Source organism: Numenius arquata, chromosome 12 (assembly GCF_964106895.1).
Source record: "Numenius arquata chromosome 12, bNumArq3.hap1.1, whole genome shotgun sequence".
NCBI lineage: Eukaryota > Metazoa > Chordata > Aves > Charadriiformes > Scolopacidae > Numenius > Numenius arquata.
Window position 1 is genome coordinate 35800361 of NC_133587.1, and position 26852 is coordinate 35827212.

Here is a 26852-nt window from a genome sequence, read left to right on the forward strand (position 1 = left end):
TGGTGCATTCACTGGAGTTCAGCCGGACCAGGGCACCCCCCGGCCCGGCCCAGCCCGGCCCGACCCGACCCGACCCCGCCGCGGCCACGCCCCCTCCAGCCGAACTCCCGCCTTCCCGTTAGACACGCCCCCGCTCATTGGTTCGCGCTTCCTTCGCTTAAAGGTAAGCCCCGCCCCGTGCTCCTCCCCCGCCTCGGGGCGGGTTGACCACGCCTCCTGCCCCTTAGCCCCGCCTCTCCCCGGGGCGGTTGGGGGCGGGGCCGTACTGTGCGCGGGGACGCTGCGTGGTGACGCAGCAGGAGGAGTTGAGGCGGTGCTGCTGGCCCTTCCTCCTCCTCCTCCTCCTCCTCCTCCTCCTCCGCCACCACCCGCTCCGCGGCCGCCGGTCGGTGACAGAGCGGCGGACCCAGCCGCCAGCGCTGCTGCCGGGGCCCCGTAGCCGCCGCCGGGCCCGAGGGAGCAGCCGGCGCTGCCGCTGGCCATGGTGGCCCGCCTGCCGCCGGGGGAGCAGGAGCAGGCGCGGCGGCGGTGGCCGCCATTGCGCGCGGGGGCCGCGGGACTATGAAGGATGGAAGCGGACGAGGTGACGATCCGCGAGCAGAACTTCCACAGCCAAGTGCGGGAGTACACGGTAGGCGACGCCGCCCCCGCACCGACCTGGCCTCCCGTCTGCCTCCCTGGCCTGTCACTGCGGTGCCCTGGAGGGCGCGCTGCCGCCGGACCCCCTTGCTGTACCCCACTGGCCAGGCAGCCGTGGAGTTGTCCCGCTCTTTCCCTCTTTTCTTGCTTTGCCACTCGCCCCGGCTCTTATATCCAGACTGGGTCGGGTGGGCTGTCCCGTGGGCTCCGCTGTGCCAGCATCTCCCCCTCTGGGCTGGGGGCGAGGGCCGGCTGTGAGGACCCCCGCTTTTACCCGGTGTGGGTTTTCTTTTCCTTGTGCCTTCAGCGAAAAGGGAAAATGCTACGCATACGTGCGGGAGATAACGGGTGTGCTTCTGAGTGTGCTCCTCTCCACTGTGTTATGTGTTCAACACCTCAGCCTTCGAGCACAGTTCTGTTACTGCACGGTGCGCATGGGATTTTGTGTTCTCGCTTGTGACACGAACATCCTCCTGCCTTTTACTGCGCTCTTTGCAACGGATGTGTGTCACCTTGTTTTCCCAACCCCTGGTGTCGTTCCTAGTGCTGTTGCGTGCCCTGTGCTCTCCGAGCCGAGCAGCACAGAGCAGATATAAGCAGTGCCTGCGCTCTCCCATCTCCCTCAACCTCCTGTAGTCCAGTGCAAAGCTACACCTTAGGTCCTGATGAAGAGAGCTGTTGTGGTTTCCTCTCCAGCTGCCTCATAATTGTTTTTGGGACTGTTCAAAGCTGAAAGAGATGTGTTGATGGGGCTTGTCTCTCTTCTGCTTCAGTTCAAGGAAGGAAATACGTACTGTATATAGGAGACATGCAGTTTTGTCTTCTATGCAAATGCTATCCTCATTCAGCTGGGTAATTGCATTCTCGTTGCAGTTACTGCTGTCTAAGAAAGAATAGATTTTTTTTGAATTATATTATGATTTCATAATTTAGCTTTGAATATTTTTCAGCTGTATTGGGACACAATATTAAATACTACTGGTAACTGATTTATGGAGGCCTATGGCTCAGTTATTTGGTAATAGAGACTTGCTTGGATCCCTAGTGTGTTAATTTCTTTTCTAAATTTTACAAATTTGTATGTTAAGACCTTCCTTCTTCTGGTGGAGTATTAGATTTCTGGAGTATTTTTTTCTGAAGAGTGCAAAGCAAGCCTGTATGAAGAGAACTGTCACTTTAGGAAACTTTCTGGACCTTCTCTTCTCTATGAGTAGATGTAGCATATGTCATGAGAGCCGTGACCAGTGGAGGGGCATAAAAAGAAAGTGCTTTTTTGTAAAGAAGTCTTTAAGTGTTATCTTGCCTCCTTTGTGCTACAAAACCACAAGTGTATACATAAATCATGCCTTTCTTCTGGATGCTAGCATCCATTTTTTCCTTAGTGTCCGTTTTTCCATTTGTATTTCTTTGTGTGCTAATTATCTCCTTACTTAGGTCCATCTGAGTCGTCTTCTGATACATCATATGCTACATATTGTGCTTTTTTTGTAACTAGTAGGATGCACAAACTTTGAGTCTGAAGGAATGACTGTGCAGCCTCTCCGGGTACTGTTACAAATAGTGAAGGTCTATTAACTTCTTAAAGAACTAGCTCGTTGATACTGCAGCTGCTTCTCTAAAGCTTTTTCAGCGCCTCTAGAGTGATTGGTAACTCTTCCTATTGGTGTAGTCATGGAAGAAATCACACAAGATATCGATAACTCGTATTTTAGAGGTGCAGTGTTGCTTTATTTGGACGGGAGTCCGAAGACAGGAGTCAAGAGCAATATTCTTGCTCTTGAAACTGTACTTTGATCTTTAATATCGATGACAAACCATCGATGTTATTGTTTAATCAGTGAGGATAACAATAACAATTTTGCCTTTTAAATCATACATTGGTGCAGTTGTGATCTTGTCTTTAATTTATGGTAGAAGACCACAGGGTTTTATGAGTGCATAAACTGCTGCCACCGCAGCTGAGAGTATACAGCCTTCTTGTGGCTCTCACATCGTTGCACAAGCGCATTGCAAGTGTGATTACAGTTGTGGTTAGTTTAAGCCTAACGAAGTACACAGAGTATGTTGCTTACATGTAGCATTATGCTAATCATTCCTGCCCTTGCTGCTCATGAAGTTACATGGTGAATATAGTTTCTTAAAATATGCAAATAGACAGTTGTTGTGTGGGTAGTGGGTATAGTCATCAGCCCCTCAGCTGGAGGAGGGAACATACTCCACTTTCTGACCCACGCACAAGACTTTCGTTCCAGCTGCAGGTAGGCTGGGGGCAGAGGAGCAGTTAATAGAAGGGCTTGATGTTTGTTGTGCAATATTACAGTGGAGGAAGCCTAACTCCACTAATATGCCTGTAAGAAGTAAGTAAAATTTATGGAATCTGGTAGTATTGTCTTTAGAGACCTAGTTGTGTGGCCCAATCTTTACTGGAAGCTAAAATGAGGTACTCATGAGAGAAACCAAAGTAAATTGATGTAGTTGAAAAGAAAACCGTTTTCACTTTTCTTTTACAAATTTTCTTCAAATAAATACAGAACTTCTAGACTGTGCTTTCTGATGGAGTCCTAAGGGCATGCTAAGATTAACTTCAGTGTAATGCTTCATTTCTATCACATCTAGTCTCTGAACTGGCAAGCTACAAAGTTTTCCATAAAGTTGTGTTCCGTAACAAAAATCTAAGGCTTGCTATCCTTCTGCTGGTAGTGCCTGTCTCTTCTTGTAGGTGCCAACTTCTGCTAATTCCGCGTTGAAAAGACAAATGTTTCTGACACATGTTTACAGATTGAGCAAGGGTGGAAGATTATTTTCTTTAAATAAATCCTTCATCTGCTTTTGAGGTGATTGTCTCTGATTTAATGCTTAGATTAACTCGGGCCCATTCACTCTTGACCTCATTTGGAGTGTCTGTATGGTATCTGGTTTTTTTTCAAGAGGGTGCCCGTTTGCAGGAAAATAATCTGCCTTGTATTTTGTTGCTTCATGAGGATGATCTTTTATTAATAGGAGATTAATTCCACTAGTCTAGTTTCGGCGTGGCTCTTCAAACATGAATCTGCTGTGCTGAGGGTCTGTTGTTTGGAACAGTTATTGAGAACACCCAGACTCTTTCAGACTTGTATGAACTTTAAATTCAGTGAAGTAAACATGGAGATTGAGAAGTGGTGACTCAGTATAAGAGACATGGCACAGCCATTGGTTTGGTCTGAGTCAATGAGCGCCTTGACTTCAGTAAAGCCAGAGTCATACTGGGTTCTAACGAAAAGGGGCAGCTTTAGTTGGTTACAAAATATAGAAGAGTGTCTGTGTTCTGTACTTGATCAGCATTTGTATGAGAGAGTTGTAAAGGCCAGACAATGTTCTCTGTGGTCTGATATTATCTGTTATTTTTATACACTTAATTAGTTTGCCTTTCTTGATCCTTTAGATTCATTTATAGTTTGCTGAGATCTTGCATATCCATGGAAGATATTTAAGCTTTTAGGGAACTGCTTTTCCCTAGTGTCCTATTATTATGTCTGTTTATACAAGATAATTATAAAGTGTTCCATTTTCCACTAGTATTATTTTGAACTATTTATTTCAAACACAAATCATGTAAATGCAATGGTTTAGTCTCTTTGTGTTCCCTGGGCTTACTTTTTAGAATATTCTTACTCTCCTTTTTTTTCTACTTTGAGTCCTCTATTCTGCAATACTAGTTTGTATTTTTAAAATTCAGATCTACTTTTTGATGTTATTTTTTCCATTTGCATAATGTGGGATTTTGAGTTTGTGAAAACATACACATACACTTGGGTATGAGGTTTCCTTGGGAAAATAAATACACTCTGCTTGCATTTGTAGTGTGGGGAAAATTGTGGAAGAAAACAATTTGATAACCATAGAATTATTAGTTAGAAAGCTTAAGAACAAACGTAGAATGTTTGGAAATGACTTAATTATATTAAATACGTCATGAAAAAAATCACTCCTGGTAGAATAAGTTTAAATAAAAAAAAGTGTTATTATAACTAATTGCTTCATGCAAGTCCAGGCAGATGTTGAAATTGGTGTAATACGTAGTTCTATGATTTATGTCAGATGCTTCCCTTTGAAGGATTGAATGTTTTCAGGGGTGTAAGGTTCAGATGCTGGATATTCAGAGAAGCTTACTTTCTCTAATTTTGAATGCAATTCCCTCTACAAGAAGGCGCTTTTTTGTGTGTGTGTGTTTTGTTTAAACCATACCACTTTTAAATATTAAGCGAGGGTGTTTTTTTTTTTTTGTTACAGGTGATATGATGTTTTTTTATTGTGTGTATTTGTGCGTAAACCTGAATCTAAAAATAATTTCCAGCAGTTTAGAAAGGCCTTTTTAGGTAGTTGGAACTGTGTCATGTCTTTGACTTTTTTGTTTGTAGCTTCACACGACTACCACTGACTTTGTTTTCTTCTCTGGTTTCTTTTTGTACCTTTTGTCCTCTCGTCCTATTTTGGGGTAGAAAGGTGTTCAGATTCTTCTGTATGAACTAGTGCAGTGTGATTACTGCCGGCCTTTGTCCCCTATGTACCATAAAATGAGAAAGGCGATTTGAACACCGTACTCCTGTTCGTAGTGTGCTCTTGTTCCTGACCCCTTCTGCTTCCTTAAATTCATTCCCCAGACAAAAATTGTAGTCTTCACAGGCCCTTTTTTATGCCAGAAGTGATGATATTCTGATAGTGGGCCAGGAAGAAAATGCTGATTAGAAGCATGCGTGATTGGTAAAGACAAACTTATTACAAATGCTGTAACCTGGTCTAGTGGGATGTGTCCCTGCCCATGTCAGGGGGGTGGAACTAGTTGATCTTTAAGGTGCCTTCCAACTCTAACCATTCTATGAAATGTTTTGTTCATGCAAGTTTATCTTTTATTCAAGGAAATTTATGCCTTTCAATTTTTTTTATCCATATGTTGAAAACTTGAGGAGTAATTTATATCTTAAATGGCTTCTTGTATCTCTAAAATGTTTGCCTACGTTTCTCAGTGTTGCTTCTTTTTAAAAATGTTTTGGAAAAGAACTGTAACTGAATAAATGAGTGTTTGCGGTAGTGCCATGAGATATAAGGCTGAAAGATTGGTGCACATTTAACATAATTACATATATAAAATGTTGGCATTATTCTGTCATCTTAAAAACGTACCACACTTGTAAACATGGGTGCTGTACTGAACTTTAAGAAGTGATGACTCGTCTTCTGGCTGCTGGTCCTGAGGGTCAGTACTGGCGGATCCATCTGGAATCAATCGGCATCTCCAAATACTTGGCGTAGACAAGTGGATAGAGAGATGCTTATTCCCCAAACAGGAACAACTTTTGGAGAGTTCCACTTTTTCCATTTACATAAAATAAACATGAAAGGCTGGAGTGTAAAAAGTTGCCATTAGTTACAGTTCAAAATAATTCTTTTTGAGTAGTAGTGTGTTTCTTTGTGGTAGCAGTTGACTAAAAGGGGAACACACTTCATAGAAGGTACAGACATTTGTTTAAGAAAATTTAGATTAAGATGTAAATTAGATTTGAGTCTAATGCACAGCGAAAGAATTGACAGCAAACAAACCCAGCTGTTGATTATGAGACCACAGGCAGCATATCTGTCTTGGGGGTTGTTTGGGTAGCTGTTCATGAGATGGTAGGATGTAACTGGGAGATCGTAGGGTTGTCATGAACATTTCAGTCTTTGCTGTGATGTAGGGATGATGAATGTGGTTGAATTAATAAGCAGAAGACCCTCTGGAAAGAAGTGTATTCAGATATGTTGAGGAGGGCTGAGGGGTGAGTGAGGTGGAGAGCAGAGCAGCAGAGGAGAAGGTGGTCATGTCAGGGCAGAGAGAATCTAAAGAAAACATTTAATTCAATATAAGCTTACTGCTTATACTTGAAGGTTACGTAAATGATTTAAAAAAAAAAAAAAAAAAAAAAAAAAAACCAAAAACAAACAAAAAAAAAACCAAAACAAAACTGCAGTGCTTTCTCCTTTCCTGTCTTTCACCCTTCCCTGTTTAATTTGGTATTTATCCTCATTTAGGAGGGCAGTGATGACTCGTTGAGAAAGTCTTAACTTCTGCAATACTCTCTACTCTCTCTGCACCCTTCCCCTTACTTTGAAAACCACTGAAACTTTCCTGTAAACATATGCTGTTAAATGACTGGGAACGCTGACTTCTTGGTAACATTAATGTGCAAGAATTTACATAACTTAGAACACAGGAGCAGGAGAGGCTTTGAAAGTCATGATTGTAGTTTGGTTTTATGCATATAATAATTAACAGTCTTGGTTGTTACATCACTCTGAAAGGTAAGCATACAGCTAGGTAGAGATGACCTGGAATAAGTTACTGCTGTAACCTCCTTATTAGTCATTCACGTGACAAGTGAAATTGCTTCGTACTTTCATCAGCTTTGATCTGTTGCTCTTTGGGGCCCTATTTCTTCTCATGAAGATTGTGACAAAACTCACGTTGACCTTTCATCAGCTTGGTGTTGAATATGTATCGTTGTGTTGCTGAGCTGCTTCCTGCACAGGTTTCTAGTTTCTTGATTACCTGAATATATTAGAAGTTGTTTCTAACTACCATCAACATGGTTCCAAGAAAGAGTCCAGTGCTTTTTTTTACTGTTTTAATATTTGAGCACTTAGATAGTAATTTGGCTTTGAAAATTTTGGTCAACTGGAAAATACTATTCTAGAGAACTTTGTTTCAGTTTCTTTATTTCCGTATCAAGTTTGCTCTTTGCAGAAAGTAGTATGTGTATAGATGGCATTGAAATTGGTGTATGGCTGAGTTTAATATACAGAGGATAGAAGCAGTATCCGTGTGTGATTTATGCTCCCCCCCCCCCATCTTGGCTTGTAGTGGAGTGGTTTCCAGTGTTAGGCTCTATGATTGTCATCAAAATGTAGTGCTTCACAGTTTTACTGTTGATTTTAAGTGCTTGTTTATGCCTTGAGTCTCCCATTTATTTCCATTACCTAACTGTGCTTTCTATTTTTAACATATTTAGCTGATGGAAAAAATTGATGCTGATGAATTTGTGTTGAATTTGACAATAGCAATAAGTCTAAAATATTTGCTGAATTTGACTGTGATAACTTATGTCCAGTAGAGAATCTGCATAATTGGTGAGAATTATGAAAACATACAAGTATTGCAGTTAAAATAGGTTGTGTTTTGGGAGTGGGGGTGAAAAAGAAAGATGTGCTACTTTAAAATTCTACAGTATGTATGTGTGAGAAGACAGGGAAGAGGATTTTCATGAGTTAGGAGGAGAAAATTCATTAGCTCTGTCTTCTAAGATATTTATGTATCTTGCCCTGGAAATTAATGTTGGCCAAAGAAGCTGTCTTAACACAAATAAATTGTTTATGAAGCTTGTATTAATGAGACCTTTGAGGTTATTTTTTTCAGAAAAGAATTTTTAATGGAATGACTCTGTGAAGTTTTAATATAACTGATTATTATAGCCTGGCTGTAAAATGTTGAATAATACCTTCATTCAGTGGCAGAATGTTCGGGTGATCTAGGTTGCTGCTGTTGGTGTTAATTCTAGAGGGTGTTTTTAAATCTTGCGCTAAGGCTGACAAATATTCTTGAATCCAATTTTAATGGCATTACTGTAGCCCATACAGGTCAAAGCAAAATGACTCGCAGTCGTTTTTTTGAGGGCTTTTGAGTGTATTACTGGGTATAGAATACATTACCCTGAACAAAGGTATCTTGGACCTATTACTAAAGGTCATGGAGATTTCATAACATTTTTTCCCCTTTACCCAGCAACATAAATACATTCCCATTAAGTATATAAAAGGGAATGTAAAACCTAACAAATTCACATATTGATTTGAATTCCTTCACTAGCTTGAAGTGGGGCTTTGCTCCTGGTGAAGTTAACGTAAGGCAGTTTTAAGTGAATGACGTATGGAAGGGTTGTAGAAGCTGGTTTTTATCTTCAGCTGAGCATTGTTTCTAGCACGTGGAATGTGTTTTTGGGTGCTTTGTACTTTCTGTTAGATCCTGAAATTTTTTCCTAGATGAGCCAGTCTAGGCACCCGGCCTCTGAACCACTTATGATTTCTTCACGGTTTAGGAACCAACAAAAAAGTGGGTCAGCCTCTTGTACATGTCAAGACTGGATTAGAGTGAACTTAATCTAACCACAGAGCGCAGTTTTTAAGAGTAAATAGTTAATATCTTATTTTGAGAAAAATGAGCTGTCTACAGCAGATTATACTATGAATACCAAGGTCAAACTGAGAGCATAGCTAGAAATTTTAGTTTTCTTCAGTGTGCATAGTTTATTATAGGTAACTTACTGTTGACACATCCAAACCAGGTGGAACCATGTTTGCTTTTTAGATGTCAATGGGACAGTGGAGTTACTAGAACTAGACCAAGCAGAACTGCATGCTTGTCTCCACCTGTATTTTCTTGCTGTTTATTCCTGCCATCCTTTCCACAGATAAACAAAAGTTGTTGTCAAGTGGGACAGTAGGAGGAAGCTTTTTAGTCGCCATGCGGCATTTTAGTGTACATTAAAATACTTCAGCAGCATGAGAGCAGTAAGAGATGAGTGTACAATGCTATGTTTACTTGTTTTCTATTATAGAAATTAAAACCCAGAAGTGCGACACTACTACTTTTCTGTAGGTAGTAATCACAGTCAAGCAAAACACTGACAGTTCCATTTTCAACTCTTAAACGTGTTCTTAGACATATTCTGCAGGGTGGTGTTACCCAGAGCGACCTCTACCTTCTCTCTGTGCTGTTTCTTCTATTTAGGGAAAAGGACGCATTCTGTAAAGTAAACAGCAAGAATTGGAGATATTCTTCATTATATTCTTCATTAGGTCTGTGGCTTTTTTTCTTGCGTGCTCTTTGTGTAGAAATGCTGGTGGATGTAACACCAGTAACGTTTTTGTTTTAATACTGACACAGCCACTACTTTATTTTAAAGGTATTTCCTTCCTTCCCTTATTCCTCAGTTTTTTTGAGTTTCTTGATCTTTCATTTCCTGTCCAGTGTAGTAAAATACTGTTCGTTTTTTGCCTGTTTTGCTCCTCCAGATTTACTCTTCCTGTTGTAAACGCTAGTATACAGTCAAGTGGGAGGAAATGTTCACTTTGCTTTTCAAGTGGAACTATTTCTTACTTGGAAGTGTGTTATATCAAAGAACATTAATAAGGTCTGAGACTTCTTTCTGCAAAGGAGTTCTGTGGTGGTTCCTTACTGCTAAAAGATGCCGTTCTGTAAGACGTCTAGCTTTTTCATAGTTGGAGGACATCCCTGATGTAGTCTGACATCTGTAGTCTGCTTACACTAATGTTTTTAAACACTATCATAAATGGCCTGGAAGAGGGTATGAATTACGAGGTGACAAAATTTCTAATGGTGCTACTTTATTCAGGATACTACAACAGAAGGCTCACTGGACCCCAGCGTCCTGCTCAGAGCAGGGTCAGCTGTGGGATCAGACTAGATTACTTGGGGCTTGAAAACCTCCAGCGATGGGAGATTGTACAGCCTTGCTGGGCAACTAGTTCCACTGCTTGGCCCTCCTCGTGGAGGGGATCTCTCCTTACCTCTAGTCTCATCCTCCTACTGTGCACCACTGTCAAGAGCCCTACTCTGCCTTTTTAATGGCCTCCTCATAGGTACTGACAAGCTGCTGTCAGGTCCTCCTGAAGCCTTGCTGTCCTCAGGCTGAACAGGCTGAGGTCCTTCAGCCTGTTTGCCCCAAAGAAGTGTTCCAGCCTCCTGACCATCTTGGTGATCTTCCTTGCTGCGATTACCAGTGTCTTTCCTGGAGGGTCAAAATTGGGCACAGCAACTACATGTGACCTGATGAATGCTACAGGAGAGAGAGATAATTACTTCTTATGATAATTGGCTTTGCTTCTGGTAATACAGCCCAGGTTGCTCTTGGGGCACACTGATTGGTAAGTATTGGACAACACAGCTGTATACTTTCTTCCTGGTATAAACTACAGCTGTATTTCCTGCACAGCAGTTGGGAAGAATATTGTACTATGTAAATAGAAGCTCTTGATCTTTCTGTATGCAAAAATGCAGCTTTTAGTGCACACACGTGAATGACAATTGTGAAGAGTGGTTGTATCGTGTGCATTAGGGGAAAAAAAGGTATCTTCTGCATTTGGAACATATTCCTTCTTAGCATGAATGTGTAGCTCTACCACTGGCAACAGAAGATAATGCTTTACCAATCCAAGGCATGAATTTCAGTGCCAAAGTTTTAAAGATCTTCCACACAGACAAATTAATGTCAGCTGATCTCCAGTAACTGTCAGCAGGGTAAGTACAATGGAATGTGAGTTAGTTCAGACCTTTATTGCTTGTTTTCAATTCTAGACCCTTCAGTGCCAGCCCCTTAGATTCGCAGTTACAAACCGCAACGCGTGGAGTTTAGCTCTGCTCTCACAGGAGCTGAGAGCTGTCTGGTACAGGTCCAAAAGTATGACTTGGATCATGCTTGGATCACTTTGGATGACGGATCCAAAAGTATGACTCTGTGGAAGAGCTGGATACAAGATACCTAAGAATGTAGTGCAGTGCATCTCCAGAAGCAGCTTCTCTTGGCATGTCTAGTGTGTAATCTAAGCAGAAGCATAAAGTACTTCCTTTTCCAAATGAAGATTAAGAACTCCAGGGGAAGACAGGTTTCTTTTGCTTGTCCTACCAGATGTTGTATTTGGTCCATTTGAGTGTATTTCCCCTATAATGTGAGAGTGTAACAGAGTTGGGTTTAAAGTAGCTTCCTAGGAGCAATCTAACTATGGCAACAGATCCACAACTACTTTGCCCCTCTGTAAAGTTGGAATGAATTTAAGGAAATAAATTTTAAGATAAGAAGGTTTTGTGGGTTTTTTTTTGTTGTTTTGGTTTTTTTAAAGTTGACATGATCAGGGAATGTCAGAAATCCTTATTCATCACAGTTGTGTACATTTTCTGCGCAGTGTCTTCACTGTCTCCTTAAGTCAAACCTGGAAGAGCTGTATTTTCTGACGCCACATGACTATTGGTAGAATGTTTCTTTCGCACGTGCCAAGGGCTATATTCAGGAAATGCATTGGAAAGTATTTCTTAAACTAGAGTCAGTGGCCTTAATAGAAGATCTAAAGTGAATAAGAAACTGGCTTTAGTGTACATGACAATAGTGTTGTGTTTGGGGTAAAAAAAGCTACTATTCAGTTTCCTTGGGTATCAGTATTTAGAGCAATCTTGCTCAGCTTAGATGAAAACATTCTGTTGTTAGCACAAACCCAATTCTTTAGGAGATGTAGTCAGTACAAAGGAAGGTTAGAACATGGTGCAGTAAGGACTTGATTATCCCCAAATAATAGATAAAATATGAAATTAAGGTGTGGCTTTTAAAAGGGAATAAAAAAAGACATGGTGATGAACTTTAACCCTAAAAAGAAGTTTCTACTGTAATTTGAGAGCTGCTCTGCTGGAAGCAATTGGGGAGGACAGCGTGGATGAATTCAGTGATCGGAGAATAATGCTAAGTTACTAGCATGATTCTTAAGTAAATACGTTGAAGTATTTTCAGTACAGAAAGGAAGGCTTAGTGCTGTCACATATAGCCATAAGGTCTTACCTGGAGTGCTGCATACAAGCCCAGTCATAATTGAGAAACATGAACTGAAGCTAGAACAAGTACAAACGAGCTGTATTTTTTTTTTTTTGCAGTACAAAAAATCCTGAAACAAAGAGCAGTATGAGCAGTAAGAACCCAGGGCTGCAGTGTGACAGGACAGTGGACTCTATTCTTTGGCTATTACGGACAACACATTCCTTTTCCCCAATTTAACTGAGTTCCACTCTAAAAATAGTTAGGATGCTGGCTTTGCTACTCCCTTTTGAAAGCTATTCAGAAAGCATGGTTAGAAACACTTCGGGATCATAGGTTTCACTAAGTAGAAATTGAGACTGAATTAATATTTCTGAGTTTGCTTATTGACTTGTTTTGGTCAGTATGAAGGACTTCTAATTTATGAATTCTCTTTTGTTAAGCTCCTAAAGCTTTCATTGGTTAGAATTTATGTATTTCTTTTTTAATCACTTTAAAATTGTGTGGATTTTCAGTAATAAACTACTTTATAAAATATTTACGAAACTGTTCTCAATTCTGACCGAGAGGGATAATTACACCAAGATATATAGTTACACTTTATTGCTGAGTTGCAAAGTAGCTGTCATCTAAAACTAAAAAAAACATTTGACAGTTCGTGTTACTGGACAGCTTTCATCTGCCCTCATAAGGTACCCCTGAGATAACTGAGGTATTTTAAGTACAGACCCACATTTTCATCGTAACCTTGCTATCACAGATAGAATAAAGGTCACCTATTTTATTTGAAGATACAAACAAGACTGCAGTAATTTTTGTTCTTGTCTTAAATAAAATTAAACCAAAAATGAGCTTAACTATGTCTTTATTTTACACAGGGGCAGTGCTATTTGGGTCTGACAGATTTTTAAAGAATATTACTGACCCAGTATATGTGATACCTAATTTTCAAAAGTGGATGCCTAAAATTAGATGTCTCTGTCTGTAGCCTTGGTCTAGTTTTCAGAGGAATTGGAAACTTAGAGAAGGACTCTTTCAGCACTGGCATTGTGTTTTCTGATACTGGTAGGACAAGCTGTGTCAAAGTACTCTGAAAACCCAAGGCTATTCTGAGGTTCTTTTGTTCTTCCTGATTCAAAAATATACTAGCATATTTTTTTAATTGAATCTTAATAAAATTCTGTATTAATATAATTATTTATTTGAAAAATTAAGTTCTCCATCAAGATCCTTTCCTCTTTGAAGTGTCCTCTGGAAAGTTGGAGTGGTGAACACTATTCAGATTAAATATTTGAATTCAAAGATCTAGTTATGAATATTTTCCAGCATCTGTATTTCAGATGTCACTAGTGTGCTGCCTGTGCAGAGAATGAGCTCAGCTGCTGCTTTCAGACCTGTGTCACCGTACTGGGGTACATCCGTGGGGCAGTTGCAGGCACCCAAATGTCATGCTCAGATGCTTGGCTATGCTTTGGTATTTTATCTAAAATATCTGACTGCAGAGAGAGAAATAACTCTCCCAGTTTATTTTTATTGGTATTTCTTAAAGTCTGTCTTTCCTGATTGAGCAACACATGTTTTCGCCCTGTGATTCTGCTGATTTGGATATAATATGCTTATTTAGATGTAAATCTTTAAGAGCTATCGTCACTACCTTCGCTTTCACTTTTTCCTTTCACTTAGGGTAGCTTTTTTGCTCCTGACCTTTTTTTTTAAGACTGTGAGTTCTTAAAAGCAACAAATCTTTAAATGATCAATTAAATAAATACTTCAACTGTGCCTCTGAAGTAATTTTGCAATCTCAGGTCACAAAGGAGATTAAAGCTCAGATTGAAATAGAACACATCTAGCAAAACCACACAACATTTAGCAAGAACACAGAAGCAAAAACCTTGTACAGGTAATAAGGCAAACTCACTTTAATAATAAAAACTGCAACAACAGTTTTGCCTGATTCAGTTTATTAACTGCTGTGTGCTAAGACTTTATTAGGTGGCTGCTAGTATCCTGCACAAGCAAAAGAATCTTAACAGTTTGGGCCAGTTCAAGTAGCATCTCAGCATGTAGCACGCAGGTAATCTGCTTCCTCCCAGCTGACAGAAAGCAGAATAGGCTGTTGTCACACAGCACTGTTCACTGTGACTGCCCAGGTGCTAGTGATGGCTAATGGCCACGGCATCATGGAATGGCATGCTGCTTCCTTGTTCATTTCTGACTCATGTTTTTAATAGGTATTAACAAAGAAGATTAAGGAAGTAGTGTTGAGCCACTGATGCCTCATTCAGGAGCAAATATGTTCTTTTTTCTTTTTGTTTCTCACAAAGGCTTGGAGGGTTAAAACTATCCTCCAAGATTGCCAACGTGTTTGTAGGTGTTTTGGTCATCTTGCCTTGTTGTATTGAAATTCTAGTGCCAAATCTTAGAAACAACTTGATGGAAGTTGCGCTGGGCTCAAGGTACATCTGACCTAAATAAGCTGCCTACCTTATGAGGAGGGAATTTGTGCCCTTGGCTTCTGAGTGTAAAGGAAATGTCATGTTGTCTCATGCTTGGACGTCTACTGTAGGCAGATGAGACTCTCTTGTGTGTATTGTTGCCTGCAATTTATTTGATTCAAGACACGATGGAAACAGTAAACAGAACTCCTTTCTTTCCACATATGTTGCTAGCTTACTCCAAAATAGATCTTCAAGAGCACATCGTGTAAAATACAATTACCCTTAGGTTACACGTGAAGGGGATACACAGTGTGATAACTTCTACAATTCAAGTGCATTCAAACTTCAGAAAACAACCCAGACCACCTTACCCTTCCTCAAGCAAAAAATTGCACTGTAAATAATTCTTAAAATTTCTTAATTTCAGAGTAAAACTTGCTGGCCATATAATTGATCCAATACTTGTTGTTCTAGTTAAACTGTTCTTATTGGTTTAACTTTCTATTAATAAGATATAAAACATAACTGTTGACATTTACCTGGAATTTTGTTGATCTGAATTAAATTTTAAATTATTGATGCTGGATTTTCTGTTTGTTCTTATTATAATTTCTTCACAAACTAATACATGCAATTTTTTTTCCAGATTTGTTTTCTCCTATTTGCTGTTCTCTACATAGTTTCCTACTTCATAATCACAAGATACAAAAGGAAAGCAGGTAAGCATAGACTTTTTTAATATATTCAAGAATAATTTTGTTTTTCAAGTGAATAGGTGAAAGGAAAGCAGAAGAACTAGGTCTGTGACCAAAAGTGTTTCTCAGGCTGCTGGTCTATGGTGGCCTGGACTGATCTGATTGTATATGCTGCTGTCTTGCCCTCTATCTGTTCCCTTTGTCCCTGAGCCATGAGTTTCCATCACTTCCCTGTTTGTTGCCTGTTTGCCTGTTTGTTACTTCTCAGACCCTTCAGGGTGCCTTCTAATATCCCTGGCTGAGGGAGGGAGTGCACCAGAGCATCTCGGAAAAGGATCAGTAGGTGCCATAGCTGACTCTCTGCAATTGAGTGAGGCTGGGTGGCTGTTACAGAGGTGGGGTGGATGGCCACAATCAGGTGATCTTTTGTGGCTCTGTGGCAGCCTAAAATTTCTCTGTTTTGAGAGTGAAGAAAGAGGAGAATTTCAAATAGATGCTTCTGCCTCCCTTGCCTTTAGATCTTGTTGTTCTCCTTTCATGTCAGTTTTCCCAGAATAAGTATTTTCAGTCTTGTGTTCTAGCACCAAAATCAGGTTCAGAGGTGTAGCTAGTAAAGTGAAAAGGTTGCCAGTAATACAAAAGTGAAGTAGTGCATTTCTTACAAAAACTCCTGCTTTGTTCAGGTACAGTTATTTCAGTGTTCTTAACCTGTTCTTTATGACCTCACCACTGAAGTCTTATTCCTTTAGATAATTCTGTATTTTTTTCCTTTAGAAATATTGTCTTTCTGAAACTTGTCTGTAGGAACCCCTGTCACTTTCTTCTAAAGACAAATAGCATAAAAATCTGTATAAAATGACAGAACCTTTGACCCTTGACAGCTTATCTGGGACCTTGGTGCTTGGTAATAGTCAGTCATGCTGGAGAAGCATTCTTACGCATGATGATCTTGGCACTTTGAACTTTAATGGAAACTGTTTATTGACCTGTGTTATGATAGAGGTGCTTGAATAGATGGATTCATGTTTAAAAAAGTAAACTTTTCAGGAAATCTCAATTTCACTTTAAAAAAAAAAGTGCCCTTCTTTAAACATAAAAAATAAACAAGTAAGATAGATACTATCTTCTGATCCTGATAAGTATTTTGGATGCTACAAAGCAGCTGCCATTTGGAGATAGGGAAGAACAGGGATGGAGAACTGGTTTGGCAAACACTACTGGATGTAAAGACACTTTTATTACTTTTTTGGCAGCTGATCTCATCAGCTAGTGAGAGGGACTACTCTGCAGCTGTCCTGACTTTATAAAAGCTTTGTGAGTGTTTAGTGAGGCAAACTTTGTAGCCTGCTCTAGGATCTTCCTGATGAGACATGTTTGAAGAGTTAACGTCTGGAATTCTTTCAGGACAAATTGTTTGCTGTTTCTACAACAAGCTTTTTAGCCAAAATGATTCATAAGGGACCTTGACTTAGTCTCTCAAAACACCATGAGATTCCCATCAAAAAAACAGAAACAATAACCCAATGCACTTTCACAGAAGAATTTCAACATAGCATGCTGTTAGTGGCTACATGCTCATTTCAGGTGTGTGCATGACTCTTAAGAACTTGAAAGACCTGCTGTATTTATTCTTAGAACTTAAAATAAATTTGAGTTACCTCTCATGGGAAACTGAGGAGACTTAAAAGAAAGCTGACTCTAAAATTATTTCAAATGTAGAAATGCATATATTTGTGTACAGATGTGCGTAGAGAAGCATATAAAGAATAAATGAAGGATATATTAATGTTTGACCTGAATTAAATATTGATAATATTTCAAAAAGTTGGAGTATTAATTGAGGAATAAATGAACAAAAATGACCTAAAATGTGAGATACCAGAAGGGAAGCCATGGTATCTTTAATCCAAAACAAGAACAACAACAACTCTCCTTTTCCCTCCCTCAAATCCCCAGGAGTCGGGAGGAGGGACGAGTAAGGGGAAGCAACTGAGTGGTCATCATGAGTATTCTGGGTATGCTTTCTTGTTTTAAAAATACATTGATACTGAAAGTGAAACATCTATTTAGGGATTTATAGCAGTACTTACTATGGACCCGAAGACTTTCCTGTAGCTTGCCTGCTCTCCTTGGTTGCAGAGATGCCCAAAGGGGACAGTTCATAACAGCAGCCATGGTAGTAGTAGTCTGAAAGCTTGTTTGCCGTAGAGCCCCCCTGGAAGATGTTTCCAAGAATTTTTGATCTGCGTATGTAAGTGAAATAACTTCATAGTTACATTGATTGAGAAGAGTTTAAGACTAGCAAAAAAAAGTATTAATTTTTGGTAGGAATGTTTTTAAAATATAGATGCTAATACATAGTTTTAGTAATTCTAAATTTTAATTGTAAATTATTCCTGTGTATATACATTTTGGCCTGAGGAAAGATGACTAAGTATTGAATATAACCTGCTGTAATTTAATTTTCAGATGAACAAGAGGATGAAGATGCCATCGTTAACAGAATATCGTATGTATAGCTCTTTTTTGCAGAAGTCTTTTTTCCTGAATATATTGTTATGGTAGGAATCTTGTACTCTTCCAAATAAATAACCGTCCAATTTAAATGTGACAGTAAATAGATTGCTAGAGGGCAGAGGAAAAAAGATTTGATCGAGTGGCACCTTGTAATACGGAAGAGGCGAGATAGTTTGGTCCAGGGCTTTTTTCACCTGTGGTTTTCCTGGTAGGCACAAAGTTGGCCAGAATATTGCATGAGTACCTGATGCAAGGGGTGGGATTCAGTGCAAGACTTGCACCTAAATTTAGGTCTCTAGAATGTAGGTGGTTTTAGGAAGGTCTGTGATGGAAGGTCTGTGAAGGGAGGCAGTGGATCCTGGAAAGAAAGTTAGCTCTCCCCGAAGCAGACATCTGTATTAGGTCATCTTAAAAAAAGCTAAAAAAGAATAACAACTGGAAGACAAGTACTTGCCAGACCTGCTGGTCTGCCAGCAACTCTTTCTCCTCTTCTTCTTCCTTTGTAAAGCTAGATATTAATCTCTGCTATTTAAATATGTCTGAAGATTTACAGAACATCTGTGATGAGCTGTTGCTGCCCTCTTGGTTACATGATTTGCTAAACTACGTGGACTTGCTACTTGCGTATTACAGTGTTGTTAGTTCTTCCATGGTGGTACTGTCATCCTCTTGGAAGGAGAGATCATTGAGTGTTTTATTGATTTGTCTTGTACCCTGGGAAAGTGCCGAGTACATTGCAAGCTCTTCACTTTTAGTTGTACATTTGTGGCAAGCTTGAAAGATGTACAGAGGTGATGTAAATCTTAGACACGCTTCTCCCAGTATTGTCTGATACCAATACTTTTTATGAATTTGAAATACTTATTTGCCACAAGGTCTACTTCAGATCTAGAGAAAAGTACTTCTAAATGCTATGAAGCTCTTCCCTCTCCAGTTGAGGACAATCTCTCCTGTGCCACTACAGTGAAGGCTCTTCTAGATTGAATGATTTTCATAGCAGCTGTGGTCTTAGCCTGGTTCTGAATTTTTCAATATTCAAAGTATAAAATTAGTAAAATTTGTCTTGTTAGCTGTTATCCCCCCTGCATCTATTTTCTAGCTTACCTTTAAAATGCAACAAATACCAATCGTAAATACCGTGTTCTTCATGTGAAAACGGTGTAAGACAAGATCAGCACTTCCATCAGAGTAATAACCTTTCATTAAGTGTTGTTATAAATATAAAATGGTGCTTGTTCTTTTAACCTAAGCTGTCTTGTTCCTTAAGCATGCATGTTATTTTCCAAAAAGCAGTAACTGTCAAACATATCCAGATTGATATTTCTTTGCATAGCATAATTGTCAGAGGTGGGCTGGGGGAGAAAAGAAAGCCAAACTGCTGTAGCACCTTGAAAGGCTGTAGTGTGTTAAGTTTCACAATTCTGGCTTAGAATACTTAAACATCCTTTAATAAAATGCAAAAATACCTCAGAAACCACCAATAAAAACATATAAGAATAATTTTTTAATAAAACTAGTCAACCAGACTTTCTTCTGTAAGGTAAGTGTTGTGAGAATGAAAAATGGATTTGTAGACTGCTAAGGAAGAGTAAGATCTCTGTAAGCAACTTACTGACATTCCTGTTGTAGAGATGATCTGTTGAAGTTTATCTTTTTTTGTCGTGGAATTTTGAGAATTATTTCTAATTTTATTCTAGCGTTGGATTAGTTCTGTAAGAATGTTTTTGTTGGTCTTATTTTTTTGAAGAACACAGTTCTTTTTAATGCCACAAGATGGCATTTCATATATTGTATTTGGGATCTAAACAGAGTAAGCTTAAGTATTTTATATAATTCTGATAATTTCTCTGTATTGACTTTACAGCTATCAGAAAACCCCAAGCTATGACATAATAGTAGAATAACTACTTTGTGAAAGAAAAGCAATTTTTTTTGTTTGGTATTAAAATACTTGTTTATGTATAATTGTACACACTTTTTAGACATTAAAAAGCTGCTATGCTTTTAAAAATTTTAGTAAGAATATAGAAATGGAATTTTTTTCATTGTGAGTGGGTATGTGGGAAATGAAAACTAAAATAGGAGGCTTATGAAAAGGTATTCCATGAACTCCAATAATTTAACCTGCGTATGACATTGGAATTGAATGTGTGCAAGTCCAAAGAGAAGAACTGTAGTAGTTGGTAAAAGCTAATTATATTTACTGGATTCTGTAAACTACTTGGTATTTGAAATGACCTTTTTGGAGGTTAAATATTATAGAAATCACAGTTTCTCCTGCTCCTTTACAATGTAAGAATGTGTTGCCCTCAGACCTGATTAATAGGTAGGCTAACTACTTTTTTTCCCCCTGTTCAGAGCATGTTGGTGGTAACAGTGGTACATTTCTTTAAATTTCAGGCTGTTCTTGAGCACCTTCACTCTAGCAGTTTCAGCTGGTGCAGTCCTGCTTCTACCTTTCTCAATAATCAGCAATGAGATCCTGCTTTCTTTTCCACAAAACTACTATATTCAGTGGTTAAATGGCTCACTAATTCATGGTTAGTACTCAGCATAATGTAATTAAAATGGATGTCTTCATTTTACGTGCACAGATATGTTCTTATTTTCAACCTAATAACTCCATTTTCATTTAAGAATTTAATTGAATTGTTAATCTGTTACTGGCTAGTTTGTTTGCTACTGTGTGATATATCACAAAAGTATGTCTTAACTCTTCCGTTGGGTTTTCTTTTTTAAAGAATTATGCAGTCTTGATGGAATTAAACCAAATTCACTGCTTTGAATATTAATATAGAATAAGAAGCTAACTAGAAGCTAACTTGAAAACATACTATTGAAACTTCTTTCTCATGTGTTAATGCGAGGTATATAAGCCTATCTCTTTATGATAATACATATACATTTATTCTCAAAATAAAAAAAATTGTTTTAAGAAACTTGCTGGCTATGAGCAGTTGGGATTAGGTAAATCCAGCTGTTAGTGATTTATTTGTAAACAAGGAAAATTACAGAATGTAATTGTATTGAGTATGGTAAAGAGACAAAATAAAAATAAACTATTTCAAGGAAAACAAGATGCAAGGGAAGACTATTACTTGCACTTGCAGCAATGATGCCTTGATGTCTGGCAGAGTGAGTTTTGTGTGTTTTCCAGTATTGGTTAACATGCTTACCACTATGAAGTATAATGGATGTTAATATTTTAAAATAATTTTGACACTTCTGTGTGTCTAAGGGAAATAACTGGTGTAAACAGGACATTCTTTAGTAGCTTTGGCTGGAGAAAGGAGCTAGGCCTTTCATGATCTGAAACAATTTATTTAATCTGGAACAAATAATTTACAAGTTAACAGTGCTGTCCTTTTCCTGCTCTTGTGAGGGGATAGTAATTGGGCTTTGGAGGATTTATCACTGAAAGATGTGTGCTTTCTGCTAAATGTCCAGTAATACTCAAAGATAGCAAATTATGAATTGCCAGATCCCAAACTTGCAAGGGTGGTTTGTTGGTTTTCTTTTTTTTAAGATTAAAGAAGTTTACAACAAATTAAATGTGAATAGGTGAAGACAGGAAATAATGCATATTGTCTGTCATCTCTGTGAAACTAGTTGAGTATTTTTTGTGTTATCTGGACAGTAAAAGAATTTTTTTTTTTTAACCCATGAATAAGGAGAAGCTGGTGGTCAATGGTGACCCTGACTGTGGTGACAGTAGTTTAAGACTTGAGAAAAGTGAGGAAGGAAAATAGTAGAATAAAGATGTTAGATTTTTGAGGGAGTAGACTTTTGTCCTCTTTAGGAAGTGTGTATGTGGGACCTTACTGGAGAGTGCCCTGAAGACAAAGGACGCCATGAGAGATGCTTGCTTTCAAGGATAACCTTCAAGCACCATAATGTGCACCTTGGTGTGCAAGAAAATGAGCAGGTGTAATAGGAGGTTGACTTGGCTTAATGGGGAACTCCTGAGCTCAAAACTGAAAAGTAGGGATGAACTGCCCAGGAGGGGTATAGAAATATCACCTGGGTTAATATTCGGGTGTGACATTAGGAAATCCTGGACACAGCTGGATTTGCAAGTGATGAGGGGTTTGTCTAGAGCCAACTTCCGCTCTGGAGTGCGCAGTGGGAGGCAAGAAGCAGTGTTTGCAGGACATAAAGTAACAGTTCTGCACAGTGGGGGTGGCTGAACACTGGAAAAGGTTGTCCAGAGAAACTGGAGGATCTAAGTCTTTGGAGGTTTTCCTCCAAAAGGCTAAAGCCCTGAGCAACCTCATTGCACCTGAGCTGTCTTAAGCAGCAGATCAGGCTACATGACTTCAGAGGTTCTTTCTAGTTGAGTTGTTCGATGATCTGTTTGTCATACATCATGGGGGGGGGGGGGGGGAGTTTGCTAATTTTGTATGTCTCCTACTTGGAAGAAAAAACACCAGCTAATTCTCATTTTTCACACAGATTTGGCTGCTCAGATATATTTATATTCTTTATTTCCAGACATGAAAAAAAAAAATTAATGGAAAGCAATCCTTCCTTCTGTGTCTGAATTGACTTTAGAGAAACTAGAATAAAATATTTCTGAGAGTGAACATTATATAATGACCAATTTGGATATTTTCGCTCTGTCAGAGTTGCTTAGAGAAATTGGGTTAGTTGGAAATCTGCTGGAAAAAGTAGCTGTCACATAGGAGCACCTTTGAATTTTCCAGTGACTGTCATACTTTGATTTTAAAGTGATAATCTTTTGAAGATACCATTTTATGGATGCACAGTATAATTTATATTTTGTAAGTCCAATAGTAATGGCTAGCAAGGAAGTAAATTCAGCATCTTGGTGTTTCCAAGTTTGACTGCGTATTGCAAAGCTGGGGTGAGATGGGACTGAACTAAACCAAGATTTACCGCGTTTGCTGTGAGGATTTCAGAAACATCAGTAGACTTTGGATCTGACCACGGGCTGCTTTTACTACAACTTGACAAAAATCGGTGTACTTTTATTTCAAAACATTACTTTGGGTTAGGGCTCCCTCTTGTGGTATTCACTAGGTTCGCGAAATAGCATTGTGCTGCTTTGTAAAAAAACCTGTCATTCCGTGTAGTGGCAATACCTTTTTGAAGTTAGTTATGAAATATCTGTGCAAGTTTTGAGTGCTGATAGTGCTGTCAGGAGCACTCAAGTTCAGAAAATGTTCATATCTCCACAATACTCTGTCTAGCGTAGCCTTCATCTGTGATTTGCTTACCGCTTCGCCAATGTTATCAAATGGGAAAATTTGTATTGCTTTAAAACACTTCAATTTTGCTAGATTTATCAATTACAGATATAGTCTGAGGTACTTGAATATAACATTCAGGGTTTTTACGCTGTAGACTGTTGCATTAGTTGTGCCATATAGAAAAATAGAAAATATACACCGCCAATTTATGGAACTAGGCAGAAAGTCCATACCTGGCTTCATTGTAAACACACTGACCTAATGCATGTTGAACTAAACCCAGAAATACTTCTGACAGCCGCATGTTCGCTTTTGCTGTTGTTGGACACAGCCACCAGGTGGGGGTAAAACGTAATGAAACAGCCATGAATAAGAAAATTTAAAAATTGCTGAGGGTATAATCTGTTTGCCAAAGACTGAGAGAATTTTAATTTTCATGGTTTATTAACTTGTTTTATGGGGGATATTCTTATGTGTCTAAAAGTGAAAAAATAAAATAGTCTAATAGACTGCTTAAAACTTTTATATTACGTTGATATCTGCAAGTCTCTCCCATGCAATTTTATGATTCACTCAATGTAGTGGGATATAATTATTTTTCTGAGTCTATTTTAATTTGATTTCTGAACTATCAAATTAGATAAGAAATACGGCCCTCTTTATTCCTTAGGATAAGTATATGCTCTTTACTTTGAGGAAAGCACATATGTATGTCAGCAGCAGTACAGCACTGTCCTTACCTCTCATAACTTTACATGCAGATTGTAGCTCCATAGTTTAATATTCTGCAAATATGGTTCCTACCAGCTGCTAATGTATTAATTTCTGGATTTTCACTTCTTAAAAATCACCCTGGATGTGTACCACTCTCGCTTCCCTTAAAATGTTCTGTACATACTATGTAGCTCCTAAGCACTGTTTCGCATTGTAGATACGGAATAGATGTGTTTTACATTGTAGACATGCAATAGAGCTGCTGAAATTAGGACAACCAGTTATTCAACTTTGCATTAGGTAACTAAATGCACTATTTTTCTTCAGTTAGAGAAAACGGCTGAAATAAGACCCCCACCCCCATCTAATAGTGTTTCTACTTCAACACTGGTATCTTAGTTTTCTAGGGAGGGTGAGGGGGGAAGGCAAAAAATACGCGGAATGCTTAAGTTAATGTACCCCTAGTAAGGGCCGTTAATGACATTCTTGTCGATGTTGCTATGCCTGAATGTTTCTTGAATGGTAACAGGAGCTTCCTGGCTAAGCAAATTCAAAAGGAAAAATCCCCCTCTTTGTTAAAGGGAGTTTAGCCACCTTTAGGCAGTCTGTTTTCTTTAGCAATTGAGTATTATATTTCATACATCTTTTGTAATTTTCTTGTTTTGTTTTCTGTAGCTTATTTGGCTAAGTTTGGTTCCTGGTATCCTGGTGCTATCAATTGCTGAAGAAGTAGATTTCTGTCCCCCTCCGTCTCTTCCTTCCCCTCATGTTTTTATTTCTCCTTGAAATTTAAATTTCATTTAGGCGAAGAGGAAGTATATATGGTGAAAGCGTTTTTTCTTAAGGATGTGTAGGTGAAGATAACTATTAACTATTTTATATTTGGAACTAAATACAGGAATTTCAATAGTGAATTCCCCAGACATGCAGTAAATGTCCATTTTGGAAAGAACAGGGAATGAAAATTTCAAAGAAGGAAACAAGCAGGCCTGTATATGAGAATAAAGAAATAAACAAAGCTGTTAGTTCAAATTTTCTTATCATGGGGGATGTTCTTTTTTGTATTTCAGGTGATATAATATAGTCCTGCAGAATTGTGGAAATGTGTATTTTGGGGAGGGTGGGGGACTAAGCCTGTTTTTCTCAACTACAAAATGAAAGGTATGTTTTCAGGGTGCGGAACATGTGATGCTAGTTAAACCTGTCAGCTACTAAGTTGCAGGTAAGCTTCTGCTTTTATAAAGAAGAAACACCACATCCTGCACAACTTTTGATAGGATGATGATGAATTCATGTTTAGGCACCAGAAACGCTGTTCAGAAAGTGTTCAGCTTAGAAAATCGTAATAGAGCAGAGACCCTTAATGGATATCACGTGATCAGTTATCACTTCAGGTTGTTTTCTAAACCTTTTCCCTTCCTGCAGATGTCACATGTGTCTTACAGATGTCCTAGTTTTAGTCAGTTGTTGATTTTTCACCTAGATCACAGAGTGGTTGAGGTTGGAAGGGATCTCTGGAAATCGTCTAGTTTTATCCCCCTGATCAAAGCAGGGTCAGTTAGAGAAGGCTGCTCAAGGCAGTGCCCATTCAGGTTTTGAATCTGTGGAAGGATGGAGATTACAAAACCTCTGTGGGCAACCTGTTGCAGTGTTTGACTATGCTCACAGTGGAAAAAGTTTGGATTGGTTTTTTTTGTTGTGGTTTTCTTCTCCCCCCGCCCCCCCCCCCCCCTTATGTTTAAGTAGATTTTCTGGTTTTTGAATTTGTGGTCATGGGCTCTTCTCCATTCACCGGATACCACTGTGAAGAGTCGGACTCTATTTTCCTGTCCCCCTTGCACATCAGATACTTATATATATTTGATAAAATCTCTGAGTCCTTTCTTCTCAAGGCTAAACAATTCCAGCTTTCATAGCCTCTCCTTGTATGACAGCGCTCCAATCCTTTTATCATCTTTGTGGTCCTTTGCTGGACTTGCTCCAGCATGGCCATGTCTGTCTTGTACAGAGGAGCCCACAGCTGGATGCAGTGCTCTAGATGTGTGCCACCAGTGCTGAGCAGAGAGGAAGGACCACCTCCCTCAACCTGCTGGCAACACTTCCCCTAATGCAGCCCAGGATGCTGTTGGCCACCTTTGCTGCAGCGACACATTGACTGCTCGGGTTCAACATGGTGTCCGACAGAACCTCAAAGGCCTTTTCTGCAAAGCTGCTTTTGGGACAATTGGACCCCAGTGTGCTGTCTGACCGTTTGTCCAGCCTGTTTGAGGTTCACCTGAGTGGAAGGCCACTGCTGCTCCTCATCTTGTATCTTCAGCAAACTTGCTGAGGATCCCCACTCTCCCATCGTCCAGGTCATTAATGAAGATGTTAAACCCAATATCGACCCCCTGGAGTATGCCACTGGTGACTGGCTTCCAACCTGACTTTGTACTGCTGATGACAACCCTTTGAGCCCAGATGCCCAGCCAATTTTCAGTCTACCCCAGAGTCCACTTCCCTAGCCCATACTTCATTAATTAGACGATGAGGAGCTTAATGAGAGATGATGTTGGAAGCCTTACTGAAGTTGAGACAAATGTCCACTGCTCTCTTCTTGCCCACTGAGCCAGTGATCTCATTGTGGAAGGCTGCTGTTGCTGTCACCATGACACCTTTTTCTAATTTGGAGGTGACAATGGCATTTGTGTATTGCTCATGTTAAAATCCATGATTTGGCAAAGTTTCTTTTGAGGAAAAAATATGGGAAGAAGTGATTACACAGAACTGAATTTTGTGATATTTGCTGATAGTAGTAAAATACTTTTTGTCGTGAAAACTTTTGAAATGGTTATCTAAAGAGCCTTCAGTGGGGTATTGTGGAAGTATCCACCTGAGTTTGCAGTCTGTCTCCTAAGATTCCAGATGTTTGCTGCTGTTTTAAGTTGATATCCAATTTCTGTTTGAAGATCATTATGCAGAAAAATAGGTATTTTTAGGCAATGACCTGTAAATAATTATGTGTCCATAAAAGCATGGCTTCTGTTAGCACTT

The 26852-nt window shown here is 39.2% G+C and overlaps 1 protein-coding gene across 3 annotated transcripts in view; it reads left to right on the top strand.

The window, feature by feature from the left end:
- Positions 1-568: 568 nt before the first annotated feature.
- The window catches only part of LMBR1 (limb development membrane protein 1), a 68917-nt gene continuing 42633 nt past the window's right edge, over positions 569-26852 (top strand). For 2 of the 3 annotated variants that reach the window (XM_074157781.1, XM_074157782.1), the window contains exon 1: positions 17848-17887. In XM_074157781.1, the coding sequence (XP_074013882.1) occupies positions 17848-17887 (40 nt within the window). Of the gene's footprint in view, positions 632-15329; positions 15403-17847; positions 17888-20295; positions 20436-26852 lie in introns of those variants that run through there. The other variant, XM_074157780.1, reaches the window with a different exon arrangement.